Raw genomic sequence first — 27214 nt, forward strand, 5'->3', positions numbered from 1 at the left:
TGGAGTGCCTTGAGCACCTGACAAGGTGGATATGTGCACTATACAGATACTCTATAACATTATTATTCTACGGATAATGATTACAATTATAATCATAATTTTGAAAATTGTTATATATTATGGGAATGATATTTCTGCAATTTAGATCAGAGGCCTGTTTGATAAAAACATAAATCCAGCTTGACGACCCCATCTCTATGGAAAGCCAAGCTTGACAATAATCTACTGTGAACAGAAGTATGCTTTTTACATGCTAATTCCATTTGTCTGCATTTTATCCGCAAATTGTCAAGTAAGGCTTTCCATAGAGGTAGCGTTGAGCTAGAGTTAAAGGTAAAAGAGAGTAGTTGCAGCAAACAATTATGTTTCATGAGAAAGTCTTTTAAATCAAGGTTAATTGTCAAAATATTATCATACATCTAGATCGGTAGATTTATGTAAACTCATCCTTGTAAAATCATGAAATCTTAGCTCAAAATCGATAATTCTGATGATCACTATCACAGAAAAGCAAATGTGGAACAGTGTATTACATGTAATATTGCTTTGAAAATACCAATCGTTTGATGGCATTCCGTGTTTATTTTGCTTATATCTCAGCAAAATTATGCATTTTCCTCCAGAGCTATTTGGCACATATTTTTTTTATTTATACATACAAACACTTTGGTGGTAATTTCATTGGATTCTTTTCGAACTCATTTTGAGATCGTTACTACAACTGGTATTTATCTGTAATACACTTGCAATTACATCACATGTATTTTGTATCTAGCACACACTATGTTTGTATTTTATGTTAGTTGGAACTGCATTGCTGTCCCGGGGGGGGGGGGGGGGGGGGGGGGGCTAGTCAAATATATTGCTGTACACACGCGTGACCAAAAATAACACGTTTAAAGGGGTGTTTTTTCAGTTTTGGACGCGGTCAGCACGTGGACTCGTTAAGGGTATAAAAAACACAGATTTTCAATAAAAAGGGTGGTTTTGAAAGACTGGTCAATGGTCAATCACGGGGTCAAACGTATTTAGGGTATGTTTTTTTCCCCAGGTTTTTTTTTTAAGACTAGCCAAACGTGTTTAGGGTATGTTTTTTCCCCAAAGCTTTTTCCCCGATTTTGGCGACAACTTGTTTAGGGGCCAAAATGTGTAAATAAAGCCCGCGAAACACTTGTTTAGGGGGTTATTTTGCACACAGAGAAAAACTCATTTAGGGGGTGTTTGGAAATTCCTTGGTCACGCGTGTGTACAGCAATTGACTATATTTGACTGGCCCCCCCGTAATTGCTGTTAACTGAGTATTCATTGCCTGATCTGCTTTCCCTGGTTGAATTCTTCTTAAAGAAACAAAGACATCAATAATGATAAGAAGCAGTGATTGATGCAGGTTGTGTCAAATGTTTCAATTCGCAGAAATAATTTGAAATAACCTGTTGGGGATTAGTTCAGCAAGGCAAACTTCTTTCTCAGGACTAGCAGCCTGACTTTTGTTGATAAATGCCAACACTCTTAGTGTAACACAGAGTTTGTCTTTCAGTCTCTCAGTCTCTTCCTGCTCACCTTGGCCCCCAATGTCCGTTTGACGCGCTCTACTGCAGCTGCCCACCCCTATACAGTCACTGTCCCAAAGTCAAATACTTCTCTTCACCAATCTTCATATATTCCAAGGACGGCTCGGCTGTGGAATTCACTCTCCTCCAACACATTCCCTTTAGTTCCCAACATCGACAGATTAAAAATAGTGTTAAAATATATTTAAGAAGCTTGATGTAAAACCTTGTACTTTTCTTTAATTATGGTTTATTACCTGGCAGTCATTGGCCACTTTTATGATGGCAACATCAGGGGCCCGTTGCATAAAACTATTTACCTGAGAAAACTCAGGTTGTTTTTACCAGAGTTTTTGCCCTGTGTAAAAGTCAATGGCAGAAATCAGACTAACCTTAGTTTTCAGTTTTTACCAGAGTTTTCTCAGGTAAAAAGTTTTATGCAACAGGCCTCAGGCCCAAAGAACAATCTAAATATATATATATATATATATATATATTGTTTGATTTTTGTATGCTCACACTGGTAATTACTTTTTCTATGGTTCCTCATCAATGATACTCCTCTGCAGGCCACCAAATCCGTGTTGGAGAAAGAAGCACCTGGCCTGGCTATGGTCATGCTCATGGGATCTCTCAAGATAACACCACTAGCTGTCTTATCAAGGTACCAAAACTCTGCCATTATATCATGACTTGGTGAATCTTTTAACTGATAATATTTGCTCTTTTGTATCTCATATTCTATGAATACAAGGGATTAATCAATTTTATTCAAAAAACAAACTTACAGTATACAGAGGTACATTACACTACAATAATACATTGTAGAAGTGGTTAGGGACCTTGAAGAAACATGAGCTTGTTGGTAGTAGATAAGTAAACAAGGAAGGATTTATTAACGGTTCAAATATTTCAAAGTTATAATATTTAATGTGATTATGTAAATCAACTTGAAGCACATACAGTCTGATAGAGAAGACTTCAGATTTTCTATCAATAGAAAGACATTTCTGTCATATTAAGAAATATAAATGTTACAGCTTTTCAAATAACGATATCAATTTGCTCTTGATTAAATAAAATTGAAAATAGTTTTGTCAGATTAGCAAATAGTGCTAAATTATTTTGTGTTGAAATTTAGGTCTGTTTGTGGAATCAGGAAGAAGACGCTGATTGTCAATCTACCAGGCAGTCTTAAAGGTTCACAGGTAGGAACATTAAAAGATGAAGGAAAGGAATAGAGAGAGGTTAGACGAGAGAAAAAGAGGGGGGGTGGGAATGTTGAATCAGGAAAGAGACACTGATTTTCAATCTACAGAAGGATGAAGAAAAGGAATAGAGAGAGGTTAGGCAAGAGAAAAAGAGATTGAGAAGGAGGGGGGGGGGAGTGGGAATGTCGAATCAGGCAAGAGATACTGCTTTTCAATCTACAAAAGGATGGAGAAAAGGAATAGAGAGAGGTTAGACGAGAGAAAAAGAGATTGAGAGGGGGGTGGGAATATTGAATCAGGAAAGAGACACTGATTTTCAATCTACAAACGGATGGAGAAAAGGAATAGAGAGAGGTTATACAAGAAAAAAAGAGATTGAGAAGGAGGGGGGGGGGGTGGGAACATCGAATCAGGAAAGAGACACTGATTTTTAATTTACAAAAAAGGATGGAGGAAAGGAATAGAGAGAGGTTATACGAGAGAAAAAGAGATTGAGAAGGAGGGGGGGAGTGGGAATGTTGAATCAGGAAAGAGACACTGATTTTCAATCTACAGAAGGATGGAGAAAAGGAATAGAGAGAGGTTAGACGAGAGAAAAGAGCTTGAGAAGGAGGGGGGAGGGTGGGAATGTTGAATCAGGAAAGAGACACTGATTTTCAATCTACAAAAGGATGGAGAAAAGGAATAGAGAGAGGTTAGACGAGAGAAAAAGAGAGGGATAGAGAGTTTGGAGGAGTGAAGAGAAGAAAAAAAAGATAGAGTGATGGGAGGCATGAAGCCATTGATAGACTTGGAAAGAAGAAGAGTGAAAATAAGAAGGGGATAATGGGGTGGGGGGGGGGGCAAGAGAGGGAAATAGACACAGAACTGTCCGTCTGCAGGTCCCTATGCTAATGAGCAAATAGGCAAGATTCATCCAAATCCTCTCGTGGCCGAATCTTCCCTGCAAAATATGGCGATTCATGAGATTTTCTTTCTCAACTAATTCACCCCTTTATCTTCAAGTAAAATGAAATATCATAGTATCAAAAGAGAATTTTTAAATAAGTTCAAACACATGACCTGAAAGAATGATTCTTCTTCACAATGATACCAGAATCATGAAATTTGATATAGATTTAGAGCAGCAATGGCCGAATAAAAAGAGTTGTTTTGGTTTTCACCCAGCTCATTAAATGTGCAGAACCTCTCTAGTCATGAATATCACTTGGATGAAAGAAGCTGCTTTTTGAGGACCTGCCTACTGTCTTAGAAAGAGGAAGACAGAGTGAAAACAGACACTTAAAGTGATTGGTTAACATTGGTTTGACTTTAAAAAAATCTGAGCTAGAAGGTCACACTTGTCACCTGTGTCTGTGATATGTTACAAAAATGAAGCCCAGAAAAAATTGCGTTTGAAAATAATTATTTAGTGCTTCAAAAATTGAAATATAAAGTGACTGAAAACACCATCTTAATTTCATCCCATACACTTATGTGTACTATTTAGGCGTCTATAAGACGCCTATTTACAAAATCGGGGTTTGCCTTGTAGTTTTAGCTTTTCATTCTCAATAATGGTTGTTTTCAGGGTTTATTAGTTCTAATACATGCACTTGTACACATGTTTCATCTTGGTTTGAAAATTTTTTAAATCGGCTGCTCACAAGGTTAAACAATACCTTTAAGGATTATGTTGATGGAAATGAAGGGTAATTCCATAAATTAGGGGGCCAATTTGTGACTCTATTCATGTCCCATTAACAATTTACAATTTTAGTGTCATATAAGTTATCATTAAATCCCATTGAATTTTAGTTGGCTACCAAATATTGAAGAGTTAGTCCAACATGTTCATTCACTGTATCAAAGATGAGAGTTCACACTTGTATTATGAAATTTTTTGGAAGGCATGAAGTCTAAAATCAATCAGATTCACCTGAACATCTATATTCTTTCAATCTCCTGTATGATGATATATATCTTTCCATTTGTGTTTATTTTAGGAGTGGTTTGGCTTTGCCCAGCCTTCTCTTAGCCATGCTATCCAGCTGTTGAAAGGAGAACGAGCCTGCGTCAAAGCTACTCACAAAGAACTGGCCGATACAGGACCACAGACTATCAACATGGTTTCAGTGAGTATTTTTATAGAAATAATATAGATTGGGCACAGAATCGGGATACTGAATCGGTTTATTATGGGTAACACATAAATCATTATATAATAGTAGCAGGTGGAATTGAACAAATGAGAGTTCATATTTGCACCCTAAGAAAGCTACTAGTAAAGGATTTGCTGCATCAGGACCACGGCCTATCAACGTGACTTCAGTATTTGAGGGAAATAGTTCCAGTAGACAGGGATTTGCATTTTATGATCCAACATTAATGTGTCTTTAGCAAACATTTATATATGCACAATAAAAAGCAGTGCAAATGAAATAGGTTTGTGTTCATATTTGCACCCATAAACAACCTGGGCAATTACTTTTCAAGTGTTTTTTTTTCTCTTTCCATCATTATATAGAAAGTATATTTAAAACTATAGGTTTTCAACCTTAACCCAACTGGGGGATCATTTGCCCCCTCCCCTGCACCGCAGTTGTAATTAATGTGCAACAGACCTTTATCGTGACACATTGCTTAAGAATTTAATATAGTACTATATTATCTATCCTTGACCTCTGCCCCTACTAACCTTTGTAAACTAAATTTCGCAAATGTTTTGCAAAACATTTGGTATTGATACACCTAATTTGAAGGAAATGATAGCAAAAAATAGACATACATGCATTTTGTTTGCATAAAGAATACAGGACTCTTAGCTGGCCCCAAAAAATACATAGCAACACTCTTTACACATACATTAGTGTTTGTTTGAAGTTAACATTGTGCTTTTTTTTGTCATGGCTGAAATATGAAGGGGGTCTGGTCTGAAAATCCCAATTGAAATAACTAGTGTTAAAGGTAGCTGAAGGATCAGTATTTTCATTTTGATTTACATTCATTGTGCCTTTATTTTTTCTTACTTCCTAAAGCAACCCGCTCCTTCATATAAAGAGAAATTTATATTTTGAAATGTGCAATGCATGGATTTACACTGATTTATAAATTTAGAATACTTTGGTTTTAAAAGCATGTGCTAATGGTCAGTGGTATTGATGGTTTTGAAGAGGAATGCATGGACCCATATTTTTGAAAATTTGCTTTGAAGCATTGCTTCCTTATGATATTATTGATGTGATAAATAAAGACAATGAAAATTATATCTTTTCTGTCAAATGATGATTAATGGCAATCAAATGCCTAACACCATTGGGGTGACATTTCATTTTATAAGACGCTTCAAAACTATTTGAATACAAGACAATAAATAATATACGACCAGTGCAAATCATGTATTGAATTTTAACTTACACTTTTGTATTCATTCAGTATTCCCTCTATTGTTTTTGAGGTGAAATACAATATTTGAATTTCTTTTTAAAAACCTTGTCATGAATATCAAATGCTTGAAGTTTATGGCAAATTTTGCTCTTGACTATTAAAAAAGCACCATTTCAGAAGCGTTTATCAGTGGCTTACAAAACCCCAAAAGTGAAAGGAAGTTTTGTGACCGAGGGCACTGGAAATATTGGGTAGAATTCTTAAAGGTGGTTTAAGTATTTATCTTATGATTCCGGATACAGAATGTGTGTGTTTGGTAAAATAAGATGGATTTGCGTTTGTCGTCATGGTTTAGACTGTGGACCAATGCCGGTTTTGGGAAATTAATTTTGCCTAAACCTGCATTAATCCCAGGTTTGAATTTTAACCACATTTGTGTGTTCCATAGTGATTAAGCTTCTTCTAGCATGATTGGATTTTTCACAGTTAATAACTCTGTCCTTTGGAGTGATTGATTTACTCACACAATGATAACAATGATAACATTTCAGCAAAATGACCAATGGCTGTTGCATACATAAGCTTATCACTTTAATGAGAAATAGAATACATTTTTTTCCTTTTTTGTTTGCTGTTAGTGTGAGGTTAGGACATCGAGGGTTTATTTCGCTGATTTATTTGTTCTGAACTAATCAGATGCAAGGATTTCAGTAGCTTTTGACAGTTGTTGATGAAAATCACTTTTGTTTCATGAAACATTCCCCAAACATTGTGTGAATGTCTAATTTGTTTTGTTGGTTTAGTGAAAAGTCCTGAAACACTATAAATGAAACTGAACAAATGAAACTTCTCAGACTGCGTGGTACGTTTATTCACATCTAGATACAGCCATTCATTCATACTCAAGTTTCATAAACATATTTCCATACTAAGCATCATACTATTCTCATCCATTGCGTTACATCAAAATTGCCCCTGCTTGTAGACAAACTGTGGATACTCATCACGCTAGAAGTGGCTAAAATAGTCATGTGGAAGAAGCGCGGGAGCCCCTTTTGCAACAAAGAACTTTCAAGAAAACTCTCTTTATGTGTGTGTGTTCAGGATGCTCAAAGGCTGAAAAAGAGGAAGAAGAAAAAGAAGAAACGCAAACGGACAAGATCAAGCAGCCCTGTACCCAGTGATGGGAGTGAGGCTGTGGTGTCAGCATCCACTTGGCACGATGAGAACTATGAGGATCGTCATCACGCATTGCCAGATAGAGGTACATCTCGAGCAGATGCCCAACAGAGTGATGCAAGCCTGAGGGTGGAATCGAGTCCTGTCGGAGATCGGCTGGGTTTAGAGGGACAAGAGATGGACAAAGAGGTGGAAGAAGCGATTGAAGAGAGTAAAGGGGATGGGAACGAAGTAGAGGTGGAGGATAGTGACATGGAAGCTGTGTCACCGTCGAGCATGACAAATCCTGTGAACATGGATGATATCATGAGCAGGCTGAAGCACATTGATGACAATGAAGAAGAGGTCGATGATGACATTGATGATGACGATGATGATAATGTTGAGGATGTTGAAAGCCCTGCTGATAATGAGAGTAACTCTGAAAGTGAGGAGAATACCAACAGTGAGCAAGGGAAACCCCGGTCACCGCAAGCGAAACCCAGAGTGATGATCATCAGAGGAACGTCCGGGTCACCTATCAAGAGGACAATCGAGAGCGATGACGACAGCAATGGGGGTAACGAAGAAGGGGAATGGACCTTGATGAAGGATACAGACGATTGTAGTGATGAGGAGAACAAAAGAAATGAAAAGGACCCAAGAACTAGTCACTTGTCTCCCATCACCACAATTGATATGAGTGCCATTAGAGGAGAAGTTGTGCGTAAACCATTGTATGGTCCTAAGACACGCTCACCTGATCTTGGAGTCTTTCAGTTCGACCCTGAGGATACTGTTGAATCACCAAAGAAACATCCTAGGGTGATCTCTTTCCCACGCCCCTTTGGCAAAGCCCCGAAGCAAAAAAAGGCAGTTAAGAAGGTTACGACCAAGAGGATAAAGCCTGAAGCAGTGGTTCACAAAATCCAAGCAGGAAAGCCCTTGAATACTTTCTTAAGGACGTTCGCGAAGTTGAAAGACGTCACCCTTTCGCGTGGTAAGCGGAACGTGAAGCGCCACCTTGTGACGAGGAAAAGAGGGGACCAGGAGGTGGATACCGGGATTTGGAAGCGAGGAGAGCAGGTTCAGGAGAGGAACCGGGTGGATGATTTGTTTGCCCCCACTGATGATGGAAGGAAGCTGCAAGAACTGATTAAGAAGAATAAGAGGAGGGACGAGTATGTGGTTGCATGGTACCTCTGGTGTCCTGGACATGGGAAGTGCCTGAGGAAATGTGGCGGATATGGTGAATGCATCGAAGGTGAGAAAACTATATATATCCTAAAAGAAAGAACTCTTAATTCCTAAGTACTGACCAGCTCTCAGATTGCTAAATTGTTTATGAATAAGGAGCTATTTTACTTTCTTTTTATAATTTCTTTTATAAAGTTTAATTTCTTTTATTAATTTTAAATATGTGATATCTTCATGACTACATTGTGTCAGAAGTCAGAACTTCATTTCTCCTCGTTGGAAAAGATTATGATTTGCTGTATTGTGACTGTTTTTTTAAATTGTAGAAAGAATGGTCCCTTGTGTATTTAATGTTTCCCATAGAGGAAAAATATATCTTGTGTACTTTGATGTATAAGGAACCATTTTCCCTTCCAGTTCACATCCACCTTGCAAATCCATTTCTGCTTCGGCCTTGCTTGCTTCCAGGTTGTTCCGGAGTGTCCCACAAGCAAGACCGCCACAACTGCTCTGTCCTGGTCAATCTCAAACTCTTCCTAGGTGACCTTGACTACTGGGTTGTGACCATCACTGGACAGCACGTTGACCCCAAGGACTCGGTCATATGGACCCCACCGCCCAAGGACAAGTTGCGCCACGGCGTGGATGTGACGGATCTGATCGTGTCTCACTGCCAGAAGGGGGACACCTTGGACGAGATCCATCGCAAACTGATGGAGGATCCAGAACTTAAAGGGATAGCTCCCACCAAGAGGAGATTGACTCATTTGTTGTATAATAGCAGGCATCTGAAGACGAAGCGAAGAAGCCAAGTTCAGCAGGACGAGGAGGCGGATGATGATTCTGAATCATGACACGAGCCTTGTCACAAACCCCTGTCTTCTATTTTAATGACTTTTGTTGCTCCAATATTGTTGATCAACTCGTGTACTCTCGAGCGTAATGGGCTCATTCTCTATAAAAATATGCTACGATTGGAAATATTATGGGTCACATTATTACTGCTATTTAGGAAAGAGATTGTCCTCTGCAGATGGGGTCTAATCATGACATGAGCCTGCTTGAAAGCTCATTGTCTCATGTTAATGACTCTTATGCACTAGGACAAAATTCAACCTGTGATGTATCTGTACACATGTAGTACAATATCATGGCCTAACCTTAGTTTCCAGACACAATTCCCTGGTTTCATGTTAAAGTGGTCTGAGTTTGGAGACTAGAAGAGAAGAATTTGAATTCTGAATTGTAGCCTCTCCAACCCAGAGAGGACAAATCAGTTTAGCACTTGTATTTGACTTCACTCGTGAGAATTACATGTAAATTGTCCTATGCAGGGGCCGTGGAACGGTTTTCAAAGTGGGGGGGGGGGGCTGACCATGCAAAAATTCACAATCATATGGTAATTTTTACGTTTTTGTACATGGTTTTGGAAAAAGTTGGGGCTGAACCCGCCCCCCCCCCCCCCCCCCGCTTCCACGGCCCCTGCTATGGGGTCTATGCCTGCAGACTTCTTTGACCTTGCCTCACTCTACATCACTCTTGTGTAACAATAGACTGGCCTCATGTATTGCTCCAATGCTGTTGATCTACTCATTTGAATTTGAGCATAATTTCTATAACAATGTACCACAATTTGATACATGGTATATCACAAATTACCATCTTTTACAAAAGAGATATCTGCAGGGCCCCGTCTTACAAAGAGTTGTGATTAATCCGATCAATCACAACTATGGACGGCCAGCAACGTCAACATCTATTATGCATGTTTGTGTGAAATATTTTCGAACTATGATGCATTTTCATGCATTCATTGTTTTTGTCTCACCTGCGAAGCAGAGTGAGAGTATAGGCGCCGCTTTTCCGACGACGACGGCGGCGGCGGCGGCGTCAACACCAAATTTTAACCGAAGGTTAAGTTTTTGAAATGACAGCATAACTTAAAAAAGTTTATGGATCCGATTCATGAAACATAAATCTTTGTAAGAAGGGGCCCAGTTTGCAACTCTTGAAAGTTTCATGCAATGATCCTTTCTAGATATACATTATGTGATGCTGGCCATCCTTCCACTTTGACTAGATTAATGAACTGGAAACATTGTGATACAAAGCATATATATTGATAATAATCATGATAAAAATTTTCGATATCGTAATATACTTGTATGAATAGAAATACTGAAATTAAGATATTATCACAGATCATGACTGAATGATGGCTAATTTAGTGAAAATGAACTTCAGTTAGCATCTGCATTTCCTTTCCAGTTGAGATAATCTAAAGCAGACATTTTGTTTACAGGTCTTGATGGGTCATAATGATCCACTATTCCTAGTTGAGAATGAAAAAAAATAAATTAAAATATGAAATAGCTCTACTTCCAAGTTTGATAATGAATTTAAAGCTAATCTTGGGCCCATCTGAAGCCTGCATTGCACCATGCTATCTGCTGTGATGATTTTTTTTTTTTTTGGGGGGGGGAATGGCAATAGATCTTCAATTAAATGCACACAGACCCTAAAAGATTTATGTTTATGTTCTGAAAGAAAAAAATAATAATACAAAGATAGAGAAAAATTTAATTAACGGCAACCACCAGCCTATTTGTTTAAGAGGTCATATTGGTTCCAAATTGTTTGATGGCAGCATGTTCTTGCAACCATCGGCAGTTTGAAACCGATTTGGCCTTTTTTTCCAGAGGTAATGCTTACCTTGTACAAAAATCATATGGAGTGTATCATTGTTTGAAACTGAATCAGGGATATTTGATAAATGATTAGATTTGATGGTGGCATAATTGCGGTTGAAAACCAAATTTGATTGAAGGGAATTGCATAGTGTGAGGCAGGCTTGATATACACATCTTTTGTTACCAACAGTGGCATATCGAGTGTCATGCTTAGAAATAATTCTCTTTCAACTTTTTTAGTCGTTAATGAGATTTTTTTTTTCATTATTAAACTATTGCTCGTTTTTGCCCTCTGTGAAGTCAGGGGCATACCCTTTTCTCTAATATGCGACTGAAGTGTAATTTTGCATGAATTTTTTTATTCTTGATTTTGAATGAAATATCCTGATTTATTTATTGTGCATGAAATATTCTAATAAATCATACTCTTTTGTAATTTGATGTATTGTGATCATTTCAGATGAAAAAAATAGGGTTGAAATATGCATTTTAGATATTGTGTAGGAATAAAAATATGAGGATCCAACTTATCGGATGATTAACTATCAACAGACTTCGAAATACATGTCCTAAATGGGAAAGAATGCCAAAACATGTTCTAGTGTGGACAAGTTTGTACCAGTAAATCCTCCAAACCATGAACGGGAAGTTGACCTGATGTCCAGATGGTTTCAATAAAAGCACAAACATAAAGAAAAACATATCAATCAAACTTTGGTTAAAGCTAAATGAAAGTAGTTGCAGTAAAACACTGATTTCGTGAGAAAGTCTGTAAGACCAAGGTTAAGTATTACTATATCATCGTGGATCTAGATCTGGTACAGTTACATAAACTGAACTTTGTGTAATAATAAAATCTAAGCTGAAAAACGATCACACTGAAGATCGCCAACACAGATAGGCACTCTTGGGACAGTGTATTATTATTGCTGGAATAAAGACCCGACGGAAGTGACCGAATCCGCGCTTATTTTGATTATTTCTCAGCAATTACACAATTTCTTCCAGAATCCTTTGGCACATATTTTTTATTCATACAAACAGACACTTAGGTGGTCATTATATTAGATTCTGTAAAAAGTCATTTCAGATCGTTACCACAACTGGCATTTATCTTTAAAGTGGGGAAGTTGACCCTGATGTCCAGATGGCTTCAAGAAAATTAGAAACCTAAGAAAAACATATCAATCAAACTGGTTAAAATGTGTAAAGAGGATAGCGCTCAGTTATGGTTTTAACAAAGGTTTTATCTCTTATACTCCCATCAATTAAGTATCTTTTCCTTGTGAGTACCAAGTGCTTCCAAATTTGCTCCACTAAATATACATTATATCTGCCACTGTCGATCACCATTCAGTCAGTACAGACTTAAAAAAGTACACAGAAATCCCATTGTGCTCCAATTAATTTGGCCTGTATTGTGACATAACTTGTGAGCAGCTGTTTTATGCTCAGTATCATAATTTCCCCCCCCAAAAAAAAAAAAAAAAAAAAGATGTATGAGTAGATATTTTTCTTAGACATGTGTATGAAAGTAAATGGATAGAATCAAAATTACAGGGATAATTTCCTTGGTAAATTCTACCATGTCCTCGCCCCAGTGATAAGAAGAAAACAAAACTGCATTGACCTTCTACCCATTTCCCAACACACATAGGCCAGGAGCCTGCTACCTCTTGACTATAAATTTTACTAAGCCCATGAAGTTTGAGCCCTGAAACCATGTCAACAGACCTGACAACCAGTACGTTTTTGGCGTATTTAGTACGCTTTTGCAACAAAAATACGGCAGTACGTTTTTTTCTTTAAAAAATACGTTTTTGTAAAAAAAAGTAAATTTATTGAGAAAAATCATCTCTATATGTCTCTTTTTTTTCAATCATTTTGTTAAAACTAGGTTGAGATAAACACATTTTTAAATGTTTTTTTTTTCATCTGCAAGAGCAATGCGCATTTTAGCTTGCATGCAGCTTGAGCGCCGTGATGAGCGAGTGTGCCACGCATTTTATTATGAAATACACTTTTTGGGGGAAAAATACACTTTTTTTAATCACAGAATACACTTTTTCATTCATAGAGGTTGGCAGGTCTGTGTCAATGGGCACAAAGTGCATAAAAGTTGTGTAGTAATCAAGGCATTTGTCAAATGGAGCCATACAAAGTCCCAGCGAAAAATTGACAATGGCAGAGACTGAAACTTTTGCTTTGTGTTTGCATTTAGGTCCAAACTTCGCGAGACCGAAACTCTTCATCTCGACTCTAGACCCCGCTGGTCCTCTACACTTATCAGGCAGCACTGGAAAGAAGGCCTTGACCAATGAAGAAATTATCTTTTTGATGGAATTATAGCTTCTACGTCCATGCCATAAAAGATATGCTCTATAATTGCAGAATATTTTACCTATAAGGGCACATTCAGGGATAGATTACTATTGACCAGTCACCCAAAATCAACAATGTGTTGCTAGGGAAGGTTCGTGTAAATAGCCTAACGATAACTTGACATTCAAAGAGTAAAAATTGTATAAAATTAACTTATCTGAAAGAGTAATTCTTCTCTCTGTCAAATCTTAAGTTGTAAAGTTTAAGGGGACTAGGATTTTTTTTTTAATGAAAATTGGCAAAGAAGACAGAAATTGAGTTTTTGTGATTTTTGTATACATTATCCATTTAAATAATAGGTGCAAGAAGGTTGGTTGCAAAAAATGGGTCTAAATGGCAGAAAAAAAAGCAAAAATCTGAGGCATTGTCCTTTTAAAATTCATTTAAATGCCCCCAAACAAATGAAAGTTTCTCTAAAAACAGCATTATTTGCAGCCCTGTTTATCCCCACTTCTAAACACGGAACCTACACAAGCTTACTATCACTGTAAAGCTCAGCTTCAACTCTCCACATTCATGGCAAGCAGTCTCCTTATATTACATTTAGTAAAGACATTTCAGCTATACTCGGTCATCACCCCGGGGTGGACTCGAACCCACAATCTTTGGTTCGACGGGCAGACGCGTTACCGACTGAGCCAACAATGCTCTCAATTCAGCCTTTCATGTTGTTTGTAATTGTAAGTGACATGTTCGCATCTATAGTATATAATAATAATATAGGGTATTTATATTGCGCACATATCCACCTTGTTAGGTGCTCAAGGCGCTCCTATATTACCCGGCTAAGCTAGGCGTTCATAGCGCACACAGCTTTTTAAGGAATTACTTCCTACCGGTACCCATTTACCTCACCTGGGTTGAGTGCAGCACATTGTGGATCAGTTTCTTGCTGAAGGAAATTACGCCATGGCTGGGATTCGAACCCACGACCCTCTGTTTCAAAGTCCGAAGACTAATCCACTGGGCCACAACGCTCCACTGTAGATCAACTGTAAACTACTGATAACTCTTAAGATCTGTTAATCATCTTAAAAGGGGATCACTCATTGACAGTTATTTTGGGGGTCAGGAGAAAAAAGTAATCAGAACAATTAAATGAAGAAACACATGGAACTTCAAACCCCTACAAATGCATCACAATCACTTAAAGGAGAATGAAACCCTTGAAACCAGCTGAATCCATATCAAAGAGAAAAATCAAAGAAACATATTGTTGAAAGTTTGAGGAAGATTGAATGAATAATAAGAAAGTTATGAGCATTCGAATATTGAGATCACTAGTGCCATGTAGATCCTCCCAACGGCAATGCGACCAAGATCTGTGATATCACACACGTACAACTCCCTCATTACTTTAGTACTTATTTCACTTATATTCTCACTTTTATAGAGTCTATCACAAGGTGAGGTGTTCTCTTTATGAGATGACAAGTACAGAGGTTTCACAACATTATATCATTGATGAATCGTTTGTCATATGATTAGAATGAGCAAAAAGAGATGTTTTGGGGTATATTTTCAGTGTCCAAATGGGAGAGTTGTACGTGTGTGACATCACAGATCTTGGTCGCATTGCCAATGGGAGGATCTCCATAGCATTAGTGATCTCGACATTCAAATGCTCATAACTCTTTTATTGCTAGTCCTATTTTTCTCAAAGTTTTGTTGATCTTATTCTTTGATTTTTCTGCTTTCACAAAAGCTAATTTGTTCCAAGAGTTTCATTCTCCTTTAAGAGATCATAACCTGAAATTAAGTTGATTTGTATTCATATGGAATGTCATTGGAATTTGAATTTGATGTCAATGGTCCTCTAAAAATGCTCTGCTCCATCGAAGTTCACTTGAAATTTATGATCCAAATATTAAAAGAAAAAAATGATTCAGAACATTAAAAGAACAAATGATCATTGACATTGCATTTCAGGAATCTAAAAATTGTATTGTCCAATAAAACTGCAATTTGCAGAGAGAGGTTGTAGTTCAGTTAATGTATTTTCATTGCATCTCTGAAAACAATGAATACATATATGAATTTATTATACAAATAATGAATGTTAATGAGTGCAATGGACAGAATACTTCATGAGGTGATAGATGAAATGATCCATTCAACAAGGCATAGCCGAGTTGAATGGATCATTATTTCATCTTTCACTTCATGAAGTATTCTGTCTATTGCACGAATGAAAAAACATTCATTATTTGGTTTATTTGGTGCCTGCAGCGACAATCTCGGTGCGCGCGTGCAATGGACAAATATCGTATGGATCCAAAATTGCACGATGAATGGATCCAAAATTGCACGGTTGATGACGTCATTGCAAAATGGGCTGAATGAACGATATCAAACAACCAATCAAATCACAAGGATCTATCTAGGTGTCATATAAAATCAAATTTAGACATCAAATATGTAGATCAATAATCAATTTTAAAAAATACAAAAACACAATAAATACAAAAGAATTTTTAGTATAATTAGGCCTGTATAATGAAATAAGAAATTAAATAGGAAACCTTAGAATAAAGCAAATAGTGGCCTTGTGAGGGAAAGTATCCCAAAATAAGAAGTAATTGTTTGGAGGCTACTTAATATATATAATTATCAAAGCAAAATATGAATACATAAATGACAAAAGTAAGGGTGAAGAAAAGGGATGGAAAAGATAAGTAAGTCCTGTATATGGGGATTAACTAGGAAATTATGCATATAAAAAAAAAATTAAAGTGCATGAGGAGGTGAATAAAACTTGATTGAACCCAAACATAAAAGTGTGTTGTGTGTATTTGTGATGCCATGTATAATAAAACCCCTCAAAAATTAACCTAAAAACGCTGTGTCAACCTGTTTGACCCATGTACAAAATCTATGACATGTGAAAGGTCACGAGAACAGTTGGCCATCAAGCCACTTAGGAGTGCGTATACTGTGTATAATCCATAAGGGCCAATATTTCTCTAGCAGGTCTGGCTATATTTCATTCATTATAACAATGATGTATTGAATTATAAATTTTAAACTACTAACTGATTTATCTGCTACACCGAGTAGAGAATTAAAGGAGAATGAAACTCTTGGAGCAAGTTAGCTTTTGTGAAAGCAGAAAAATCAAAGAATAAGATCAACAAAAGTTTGAGTAAAATAGGACTAGCAATAGAAGAGTTATGAGCATTTGAATGTCGAGATCACTTATTCTATGGAGATCCTCCCATTGGCAATGCGACCAAGATCTATGATGTCACAGATGAACAACTCTCCCCTTTTGGACACTGAAAATATACCCCAAAACATCTCTTTTTGCTCATTCTAATCATATGACAAACGATTCATCAATGATATAATGTTGTGAAACCTCTGTACTTGTCCTCTCATAAAGAGAACACCTCACCTTGTGATAGACTCTATAAAAGTGAGAATATAAGTGAAATAAGTGCTAAAGTAATGAGGGAGTTGTACGTGTGTGACATCACAGATCTTGGTCGCATTGCCAATGGGAGGAACTACATGGCATTAGTGATCTCAATATTCAAATGCTCATAACTTTCTTATTATTCATTCAATCTTCCTCAAACTTTCAACAATATGTTTCTTTGATTTTTCTCTTTGATATGGATTCAGCTGGTTTCAAGGGTTTCATTCTCCTTTAAGTTTAATTAGAGCCAAGTATTTACCCTAATGTACTTTATGCATGTTTATTATTTGTCTGGCTAGAAGAAGGTGATCATCATGAGGGAAATGATGATGATGATGATGATGATGATTAGGAATGATATTCTCCTGACTAATCTCGAAATTCTGATTTTTTTTTACGTGAAATCCTTTGCCCAAGAACATTGTCATGCTGTTTTTTTTATACTGCTTTTAGAAGTCAAATGATATAACTATCATGCAGACTCGCCTTGAAAAATCACTTTCGATTTCTTTACTATGCAAGAGCTGGTAATCCCGATCAGGGCACCTCGGACTTCGTCCGTGACTTAGGGACCCTTGAATATTTTTCAGATTTTTTTTCAGAGGGGAATATCATGCCTGAACAATGTCGATGATGGTGATGATGATGATGATGATGGTGATCAATGATGATGATAAAGATTGTGATATAATGATGATCATGATCATAATGATGGTAATTATGATGATGAAGATGGTGGTGGTGGTGGTGATGATGATGATAAGGATGATGATGATGATGGTGAGGATGAGGATGAAGATGGTGATGATGATTATGACTATCACCGTCATCGATGATGATGTTTATCATCATGATAATCATGATGGTGGTGATGATGATGATGATGAGGAGGAGGAGGAGGATGTTGATGATAATGTTGGTGATGATGATCATGATAATTAGGGTGATCATCATCTTGAAATATCATGATGATGATGATGATGAAAATGATGATGGAGATGATGATGAATATTTTACATCAAATCACCAGATTAACATATTTTCTCATTTTTTTCTCAGAATCTACCAACTGTCAGTCCACATGGGCATCACAACTGTCAGAAGATCCGTAAGTTAACAGATTTTTCATTTTTTAGAAGGCAGACTGTTTAGCAACTGAACTGAAGACATGATTATTTATTTGATTATCATTCACATATTCATTTGTAATTTTATTTGTTTTATGAAAGGGATTATCGTCAAATGGTAATATAAATATAATAGGTTGATTTCTTAATGGCTGGAAGCCGGAATGAACGGAATCATAATACTATTAAGTAGCAGAAGCAGAATATATCATTCATTTTGCTTTTTAAAGCAATATTACTTATGATGTCAGAGGATGAAATCTTTGGAATCGTGATATGTTGTTTCACTAGTGCTATATCCTTGCAATGCATGTGCTCTGTAATGAGAATTTTCTACTGCTTTTATTGATTGAAAACATTCATTCTTCGAAAGGTGACTCTTCTGTTATGTCAATCATGTATGTTGGGACAATGATTGATGTTTATTAACAGAAAGCACTTGTAAATCTTCTATTCCATCAGGTCACCATGACGTTGAGAAGGTCGCCAGGCGTCCAAGAGACTCAATCTATCCCGTCATCCCTTTCAAAGATGCCCTTAAGATCGTCATGGATAACGCCCCAGTACTACCGTCAGAGGTTGTGGATATTAAGGGTAAGTTGAAGTGGAGGGGGAGGGAGAGAGAGCGGAGAGGGGGATGGGAAGGGGGAAGAAGGAAGGGAGGGGAATTGAAAGAGAGAATGTTGCCAGGCATCCAAGAGAATCAATCTATCCTGTCATCCCGTTCAAAGATGCCCTCAAGATCGTCATGGACTACCACCAGAGTTTGTGGATATTAAGGGTAAGTTGGAGAGCAAAGGAAAGAAGGAGGGGAGCGGAGGGAAGGAAGAGACAGACAGATAGATGGGAGGGAGATAATAGGTGAAGGGTATTGATGTAAAACTCCCTACTGTTTGATTTCATTATGGTTTATTATGTGGTAGTTATGCGCCACTTTTCCTCATTTTATGATGGTAACATCAGGCCCAAAGAACAACCATAAAAAAAGAAGGGGGAAGAAAAAGAGGGAGGAGGGGATGGAGCAAGGGACAGGCTGAGAAGGGGTAATGGGAGAGGGAATTAGTTTTTTTTACACAAATATCTTATTCATGTATGCAGATGAATTGTTCTTATACGAGCTAGGAGGAGGTAGGGGGGCATTAGGATGGAAACTGGAGGAAAGGACTGGAATACTGATAACATATTTAGCTCATTTTAAAGATTGGTAAAAGTTAGATAGTGAAGTAGAAAATAAGTTATTTTTTTGTGAGGAGGAAATCTAATTTGAATGTGATAGATAACGATTAAATGGAGAAATCTCACATGGTTTCACAAAATAGTCCTACATTATTGTCATAAACTGTACTTGCATTTTATTGTTTTTCTTGTTCCTGTTCCTGTTCTTGTTTTTCCTACATTATTGTCATATACTATTAGTATATTCTTTTCACATTTTATGTTTCTTTCCTGTACTTGTACTGCAGTACAAATGAATACAATAATCAATTAATATCTCTGTCCATAGATGCATTGGCTAGAGTTGTAGCTGAGGAGGTCAAAGCCCCAATTTCACTGCCTCCATTCAGGAACTCAATCAAAGATGGTTATGCAGTACTAGGTAAGAACATTGAAATAATATGGATTGACCTTGATAGTATACAAATAGTACATATCATTGATGGCATGAGTAAGAATATCCCTTTTGGTCACTTGAATTATGAATTTAATATGATGGAGGTGTGCCTCACAAAATCTTGAAATAAAGGTCTGAGACTAAAGCCCAGCACACTCTATGCGATCCGATATGATTTTTTTAATAAATCGTAATTTGCATTAAACATGAAAGTTCCGAGAAGTAGAATTATTTTATTTGAAGTTTTGCATCATGTTAGGAGTAATAAAATCATATTTTTGCTATGCGGCAAGCCCTATGGTCGGGGGAAAGTCCAAATTGGCTTCAAGTCGAAGCCGATGATGACGTCATTAGGATTTGGAATTGAATTTTGCTTTTATTACTACAGGGGGGGGGGTCAAACAAGACTGAATTTGGATTTCAGTAGTCCCACCACTATTCTGAACTCTGATCGCTAAGATTTTATTGGTTGGAGTGTTCATATAAAATGTTATTACAATTTCTTTGAAATTAGGATTACAACAAATCGCAAAGTGTGCACCGTGCTTAAAGGACAAGTCCACCCCAACAAAAATTTGATTTGAATAAAAAGAGAGAAATCCAACAAACACAACACTGAAAATTTCATCAACATCTGATGTAAAATAACAAAGTTATGACATCTTTAAGTATTGCTTAATTTCACAAAACAGTTATATGCACATCCCGGTCAGTATGCAAATGAGGGAACTGATGACATCACTCACTGACTATTTCTTTTGTATTTTATTGTATGAAATATGAAATATTATAATATTCTCCTCATTGTCCTTTGAAACAAAGTTTTATTTCCCCCTGAACATGTGGAACTACCATTGTTAAACATTTTTTGGTTCAGTCAAGTTGGTCCTTATTTTCAAATCCGTAAAAATTGAAAAATTGTGTAATTCAAACAATAAAAAACAAAAGAAATAGTGAGTGAGGGACATCATTGATTCTCTCATTTGCATGTGACTAAATTGTGCATATAACTATGTTGTGAAAAATACGCAAAACTTCAAAATGTCATAACTTTCTTATTTTACATCCGATTTTGATGAAATTTTCATCATTATGCTTGTCTGATTTTTCTCTAACGATTTAAATCAAAATTTTTCTGAAGTTGACTTGACCTTTAAGGAACTGACTACTAGGTTTGAAATACAGGGTTTTAGGCAGAAAGTAAAATGGTCTCGGGAACTGCATTGGATTGCTTTCGTTCGATGTAGTGAGCCCTCTTTATAGTTTATCTATATTCTTTGGCTGTAGTTGATCCCTCGCATTTGTACAGTATCATCAGTACGTGTACAGCCAATCCCTCTGCTGGTCACCCACTGTTGTAGGCATTGTTGTGCTGTGGAGGGACACCGAATAACTTAAGCTAGATCGCGTGAATTATGGGTGCATAGCCTGGGTACAAGACCACAATCTTCATGCTTGCTCTTTGCCTGCGAACAGGGCCCCATCTTACAAAGAGTTACGATTGATCTGATCAACCTCAACTGTATTGAAATCCATGAATATCATAATTTTCTCCATGGGAAGTTTGCACAATGTCCTTTGTAAACAAAGAGAAGCACACTGAGTGTTCAAGAAAAAATGACTGTCTGAAAATACAGCATGTCTATTAAATATTTTGAACGAACATGCATTTTAGATGTTAATGTCGCTTGCTTTCCATAGTTGTGGTTGATCAGATCAATCACAACTCCTTGTAAGACAGGGCTTTTATATGTTTCATGATGGGAGGTTGGTAATCGGAGCAGGGCTGACATGCTGCTTAATAGCGGTTTCTGAATGGAATTGAGTATCTAGAGAACTGAAACCAAGGTCCGGTAAAATGGGGTTGCCAAGGTACCTGTACCATATTACTCATGAGTTATAATACATTTCATGGAATACTTGATTTTGATCAGTGTGGGCATCATTACCATGGATGGCAAATTATAATTTTCATGCACCAAGACCGAGGTCTTGTTTTGAACACTTATTTGTATCTATCACACATTTCATCGGTCAGCTTCTGATGGTCCCGGGGTACGTCAGGTGATGAACGATGCCACCGCCGGGGATGCACCTGACCTAGAGCTTCTCCCAGGCCATGTGATCAGGATCACCACCGGTGCTCCAATCCCTAAGGGTGCTGACGCCGTGGTGCAGGTGGAGGATACCGAACTGGTAGAAGAAGCCGATGATGTAAGTATGACTGGAAAGGCAGATCTTGAAGGCAGTGAGGCTGTGGTTTTTCAATCTTATTTTCTTAAAAAACAGATTTATCAATTTTTCAGTTTCACTTTATGCACATTTATTTTTTCATTGAAAAAAAAAAGAGTACACCTACAGGAAACAGCTGTCAACTAGTACTGATTTCTAGTAGTTAGTACTGAAATATGAGAAGAATTTGGATGGTTTTCATGCTAAATACTATTTCCTCAGCCAAATATTGATTTCTAGCTCTTAAAATACTGGAATACTCTTGTTTACGTTGGCAGCTCTGATAAAACACTCTATGTGAAATAATGATATGGGTCTAATTAAAACTATCTCAACAGTCTTTTAGGTTTGTATGGTACATCCATTTTTTTAATGCTGTGCACAGAGCAAAATACCAAAAACCTAAAATTTGTTAATTCTGACCAAACCATGCTTGCTGTCATCCAGCTACTAAAAATCACACATTGCAACTTTTTGTGGGTTTGGCCATACCTGATCTGTTTAAGTCCTTTAGTATTGGATTAAGTTCAGTGGCATACAGATGGGGGGGGGCGGCTTGGGGCACTTGTTCCCCAAAAATTGTTTACGACTAAAAATTGACAAAGAGAAAAGGATAGAGAGAAGGGTGAAATATATTTTTTTCTGTCAAAATCTATCATATAATTTGATTTTTGTAATAATAATATTGCCTAATTTGCCATATCTGCCCCCCCCCCCCTCCCCAATGTTTTGCTAATTACGCCACTGATTGAATTGAATGTATTGGCATCCTCAATGCAGAACTTTGTAATACACATATACATAAAATTAAAGTTAACCACAAACAAAAACAGATACAGTCATGGGTGTATAAAACATGTGTGAACAAAAATTGCTGTTGAATGGAACACTGGATTGTTAACTTATTTATCTCATCCATTCTATTTTGTTCTCCACCTTTCTCAGGGAAAAAGAGAGGTATCTGTTAGAATTCTATCAACACCTACAGCTGGCCAGGATATCAGGTGGGTAGATTTCTCTACTATTGCAAAAAGTGGGGGCGTCGTGGTCTAGTGGTTATGACTCTCGTCTTTCTATCTGAGGGGCGTGGGTTCAGTTCCAAACCATGGCGTGTTTTCCTTCAGCAAGAAATTTACCCACTTTGTGCTGCACTCAACCCGGGTGAGGTGAATGGGTTCCCAGTAGGAAGAAGTTCCTTGAATGCTTGGGTACCTATATAGACAGCGTAGCTAAAGCCGGGGTAAAAATAGCAGCGCTTTGTATTCTCTGGCAAAAAGCACTTTAAAAATCCAACTGTTATTTTTATTTGATTTAATATCCTTTTTTTTCATGGGTGTACTGGGGCAGGTCTACATACTAACTTTCATCTAGATACTTCTATTATAGACACAATGTTCTCTATTTGATTTAATATCCATTTTAAATGGGTGTACTAGGATATTTCCACACACAAGAAGCGATTTGTGCATGTGATAATACATACAAGCTCTTTGTGCCCTTGTGTGACGTCATTCCATGGAGCTAACCCTGAGAGAGATAGATCAATAACAGAACTGTGCTCCGGAGCTTGTTGTCCTCAGTGGGAATTACTAGAGTCATGCCACTCTGTTTGATTAACCATCTTGTGCTGTAAAATGGAAAACTATAATCACGTAGATAAAGTAGTTGTAAACCAATTGTCAATTTTGGTTTCTATTATTCTAGACCTATCTGAAGCGACCTGCAAGAAGGGACCATGCTAGTGGTTCCTAGAACCAATCTCTGCCCTTTGAGCTTGGTCTCTTTGCCTTTATTTAGTGGGAATTGCTTGGGCCTTGCAACTTTCTATTTAAACAACCATTTTGTGCTTTATAATGGGAATCTTTAGTCAACTAGATGAAAGCAGGTGAAAGCCGTTCATCGACTTACCATTATTTGTTTCCATTATTCTAGACCTATTGGAAGCGACCTGCAAGAAGGGACCATGCTGGTGATTCCTGGAACCAAGCTTTGTCCTCCGGAGCTTGGTCTCCTTGCCTCGGTGGGAATCACGAAGGTCAAGTGTCACCGTCGACCCGTAGTAGGTGTCTGTTCAACAGGCAATGAGGTGAGTACAAGTGTGTACAAGGGGAGCGTTTCACGAAGATCGAGCTTAATCAGATATTTTCACCGACTAATTTGCCTTCAGCCAATCAGATGCAAGAATTTCAGTAGCTTATAACAATAAGTCACGAAGGTCAAGTGTTACTGTTGACCCATAGAAGGTGTCTGTTCAACAGGCATTGAGGCGAGTGACCTGTGGAATAATACCGGGGGGGTAGGGGGGTGTTCCATAAAGCTGTTTATAAGATATGAACAGTTGTAACGACTGAAGGTCCTATCTTGTGGTGAAGGATATACACCAGGACCCCGTAACAAAGGTTAGTGGTTAATCTGTTAATTTGAAAGAACAATTCTGATTTGTTCCTCATCAGTCTACTGACCAAAATGCAGTGATGACCTTAATAGACCGTTTTATCTAGCGATTAATCACTAACCCGTGTGATATGGGGTCCGAATTTCCATTACTGTTGATTTAGTTTCTCAGAAAGGGTTACCAGTCATTTAAAAAGTCGCTTGTAAGTTACAAACAGCTTTATGAAACGCCCCTGGAATGTATTTTTGTCATACCGCTACATCTTTTGTTCCTACAGTTAACAGAGTCCTGCAGAGTTCGTATGGAAGTTACCATAACAGAAACAGAAACCCTCTGAAAAGGAACCTCTTTGTCGCATCCATGATATTAGGGGGATCAGTCGCATTTAATTCTTTGTGAAACACCCCCCTGAGATGTATCCTTCACTCTTGTTCTTACAGTTGACAGAACCCTCTGAGAAGCTTCCTCCTGGTCACATCTATGATAGTAATAGGATTACCATGCTGGCTACACTCCTAGAGCTGAATGTTCCTACAGTAGATGTAGGCATCGCACCCGATACGTGAGTCTTTCATTTAATCTCATGGATTTTGAATTGAATAGAATTAAAACTTGATTGTTGTCTGTATTCATGAGAAATTTGACACCATTGGATTATAAATCACACATTGTTGAACCATGGTAGATCAAGATATATTGACTAGCAGACGTTGTGCAATACCACTGGAAAATGCATTACGGTAAAGTCATCATCCTATTCTATCTGGTCTGACAATTGCCCAAGGCTGATCAGGGGCCTGTTTCGTAAAGAACTTGAACTGTTGTAACTTTGCCTTTATGGCAACTACCATGGTAACCTTGATTTTGATTGGCTGCTGAGCCCTGTTGCCATGGTAGTTGCCATTATGGCATTGTTACAACAGTTGTAAGTCCTTTATGAAACGGGCCCCTGACCTGACTGAAGAATGTCTTGCTGGTACACCAAGTATCCTGTCCCCCAAAGATGTCTCTGTTAGTCTGTTACAGGTATTTCCTATGCTATTCACAAAGCCAGGGGTCACCAAACAATAATCCAATAATCCATTCTCTATGAAAGCTGACGTACAATTGAATTTAAAAAAATTTATCGGGGGGGGGGGGCTTCATATTGCTGTTCGTGTAAGCGATGCATGAGTGTAGGCACGACTGGTCACACTTTGTTATGCTAAATGACTGGATAGGTACCCTAAACTATTCTCAGAAGCTTCACAGTTTCATCCATTCCGCCAATTTCCACACCTCGGAGGAAAGGAATCTGAAAGAACAAGATATGTCCTTGTGTAGCTGACTTAGCACATAGGAGCTTGTTGTAGGTGTGCATAAAGTTATGTGTAATTTTCCGAACAGCTTTATGAAACCCCAACCTTGTATGGGTTTTCAATTCTTTTCAATTTTATATCAGGCCTTAAATTACACTCTTTTGATGATAGCTGTAAGTTGCATGTGGAGAGGGTATCGCCCCTGGTCCTTAAGGCCACTGGACAGCTTACAATTGGTCTGCGACCCTATTTTAAAAACAATGCAGTAGAATTTAATGCGAATATTAAAACTTGAAACATCTTACTGTTCAAAGTTTTAAATCATCGTACAAATGCTCAATTCCTACCTGTGTCATCTGTTGCAGTGTCCAAGCAACCAAGGAGGTTCTCTTGAAGGCAGCTTCTCAATCTGATGTGATCGTTACTACCGGTGGTGTATCCATGGGGGAGAAAGATCTCCTCAAGTATGTCCTCTCAGAAGAACTCAAGGCTACGCTTCACTTTGGACGTATATTCATCAAGCCAGGGTAAGAACCACATGAATGTTAAGCTCATCGATAAAAAAAAAATTGATGGAGCAACACCGCACCTTTTAACCCTAAATAGACTGGGCTATTTCGACGTCTTAGAAGACCTTATGATCTCGGCCGATTGCGACGAAAATTGGCACGAGCGTTACCCATGGCATAATCTACAAAACTATAAGATCAAATTTTGCGAAAAAGCTCATTGAAAATGAATCATGCTAATTTAAGCATAAGATCAAGTTTGCTCTAATTACCTAAATAATACCCCCTTAAAGCTATTTTTTGTTCACAGACTCTATAAGAATCTGATCAAATGTACTTTAAAAAAGTTTCAACATCACATTTATTTTCTTCTTTGTTTTATTGTTTTCTAAATTTCTAATGTATTTCTTTGTTTTTCGACTTTTGTATTTCATTGCTTTTTTTTCAATGGAAATTGTTGGGGACTTTATTTGGGCCATAAACAAGATGAAATTAATTGTCAGTAAAAAGAAAAATAATCATACATTTATGAATTTTGGCAAAGAATACTATTTGCATTAGATTTGTACACAAATTCACGCTTTTGAGCTATTTGGGGTCTGCATGCAATGCACTTACAAAATATTGAGTTATTTCGGAACCGCGTACCCGGGGGGTCGCAATTTTGGTCTCAAAAGTTGCGTGAGACTTGAAAGTAAAAAGTCAGATAGCGACGCAGTCAGAAAATTTTGCGCAGCGGATTTATCACAAAAATTAGAGGGGGGGCTGAATCAGCCCCCCCACATGACGAAAACCTCCATTTGAGAACACTATACCCCTGTTTCAATTCTCTTCTCCAAGTACGACAAACCCTAACTGCCCCCAAGCAAGCAATTTAAGTATCAAAACACCTGTTTCTTGACCTCGGTCCGAAGATAACACAACAGCCCGGCATATACAGTCACAGCAGGGGGCCACACACGATGGGATGCATGCGCAGCGCTGAGCGCGGTCCCTGCAAAGCATGCCGTCATTTTTATTCGCTTACTTTCCTTATTCCGAGGTCGATTTTCTTCGTTCGAAATTGAAA

At 37.7% G+C, this 27214-nt stretch overlaps 1 protein-coding gene across 2 annotated transcripts in view; it reads left to right on the forward strand.

Moving 5' to 3' along the window:
• Nucleotides 1-27214, forward strand: part of LOC129264112 (gephyrin-like) — a 47671-nt gene that overhangs the window by 6965 nt on the left and 13492 nt on the right. The window contains exons 5-15 of one of the 2 annotated variants that reach the window (XM_064102936.1): nt 2120-2214; nt 2692-2758; nt 4747-4875; nt 18032-18080; nt 18562-18693; nt 19604-19696; nt 21750-21925; nt 22889-22947; nt 23876-24029; nt 24779-24900; nt 26002-26163. In XM_064102936.1, coding sequence (XP_063959006.1) covers nt 2120-2214; nt 2692-2758; nt 4747-4875; nt 18032-18080; nt 18562-18693; nt 19604-19696; nt 21750-21925; nt 22889-22947; nt 23876-24029; nt 24779-24900; nt 26002-26163 — 1238 coding nt within the window. Of the gene's footprint in view, nt 1-2119; nt 2215-2691; nt 2759-4746; nt 4876-7231; nt 8550-8950; nt 11609-18031; nt 18081-18561; nt 18694-19603; nt 19697-21749; nt 21926-22888; nt 22948-23875; nt 24030-24778; nt 24901-26001; nt 26164-27214 lie in introns of those variants that run through there. The other variant, XM_064102935.1, reaches the window with a different exon arrangement.

Source organism: Lytechinus pictus, chromosome 7 (assembly GCF_037042905.1).
Source record: "Lytechinus pictus isolate F3 Inbred chromosome 7, Lp3.0, whole genome shotgun sequence".
NCBI lineage: Eukaryota > Metazoa > Echinodermata > Echinoidea > Temnopleuroida > Toxopneustidae > Lytechinus > Lytechinus pictus.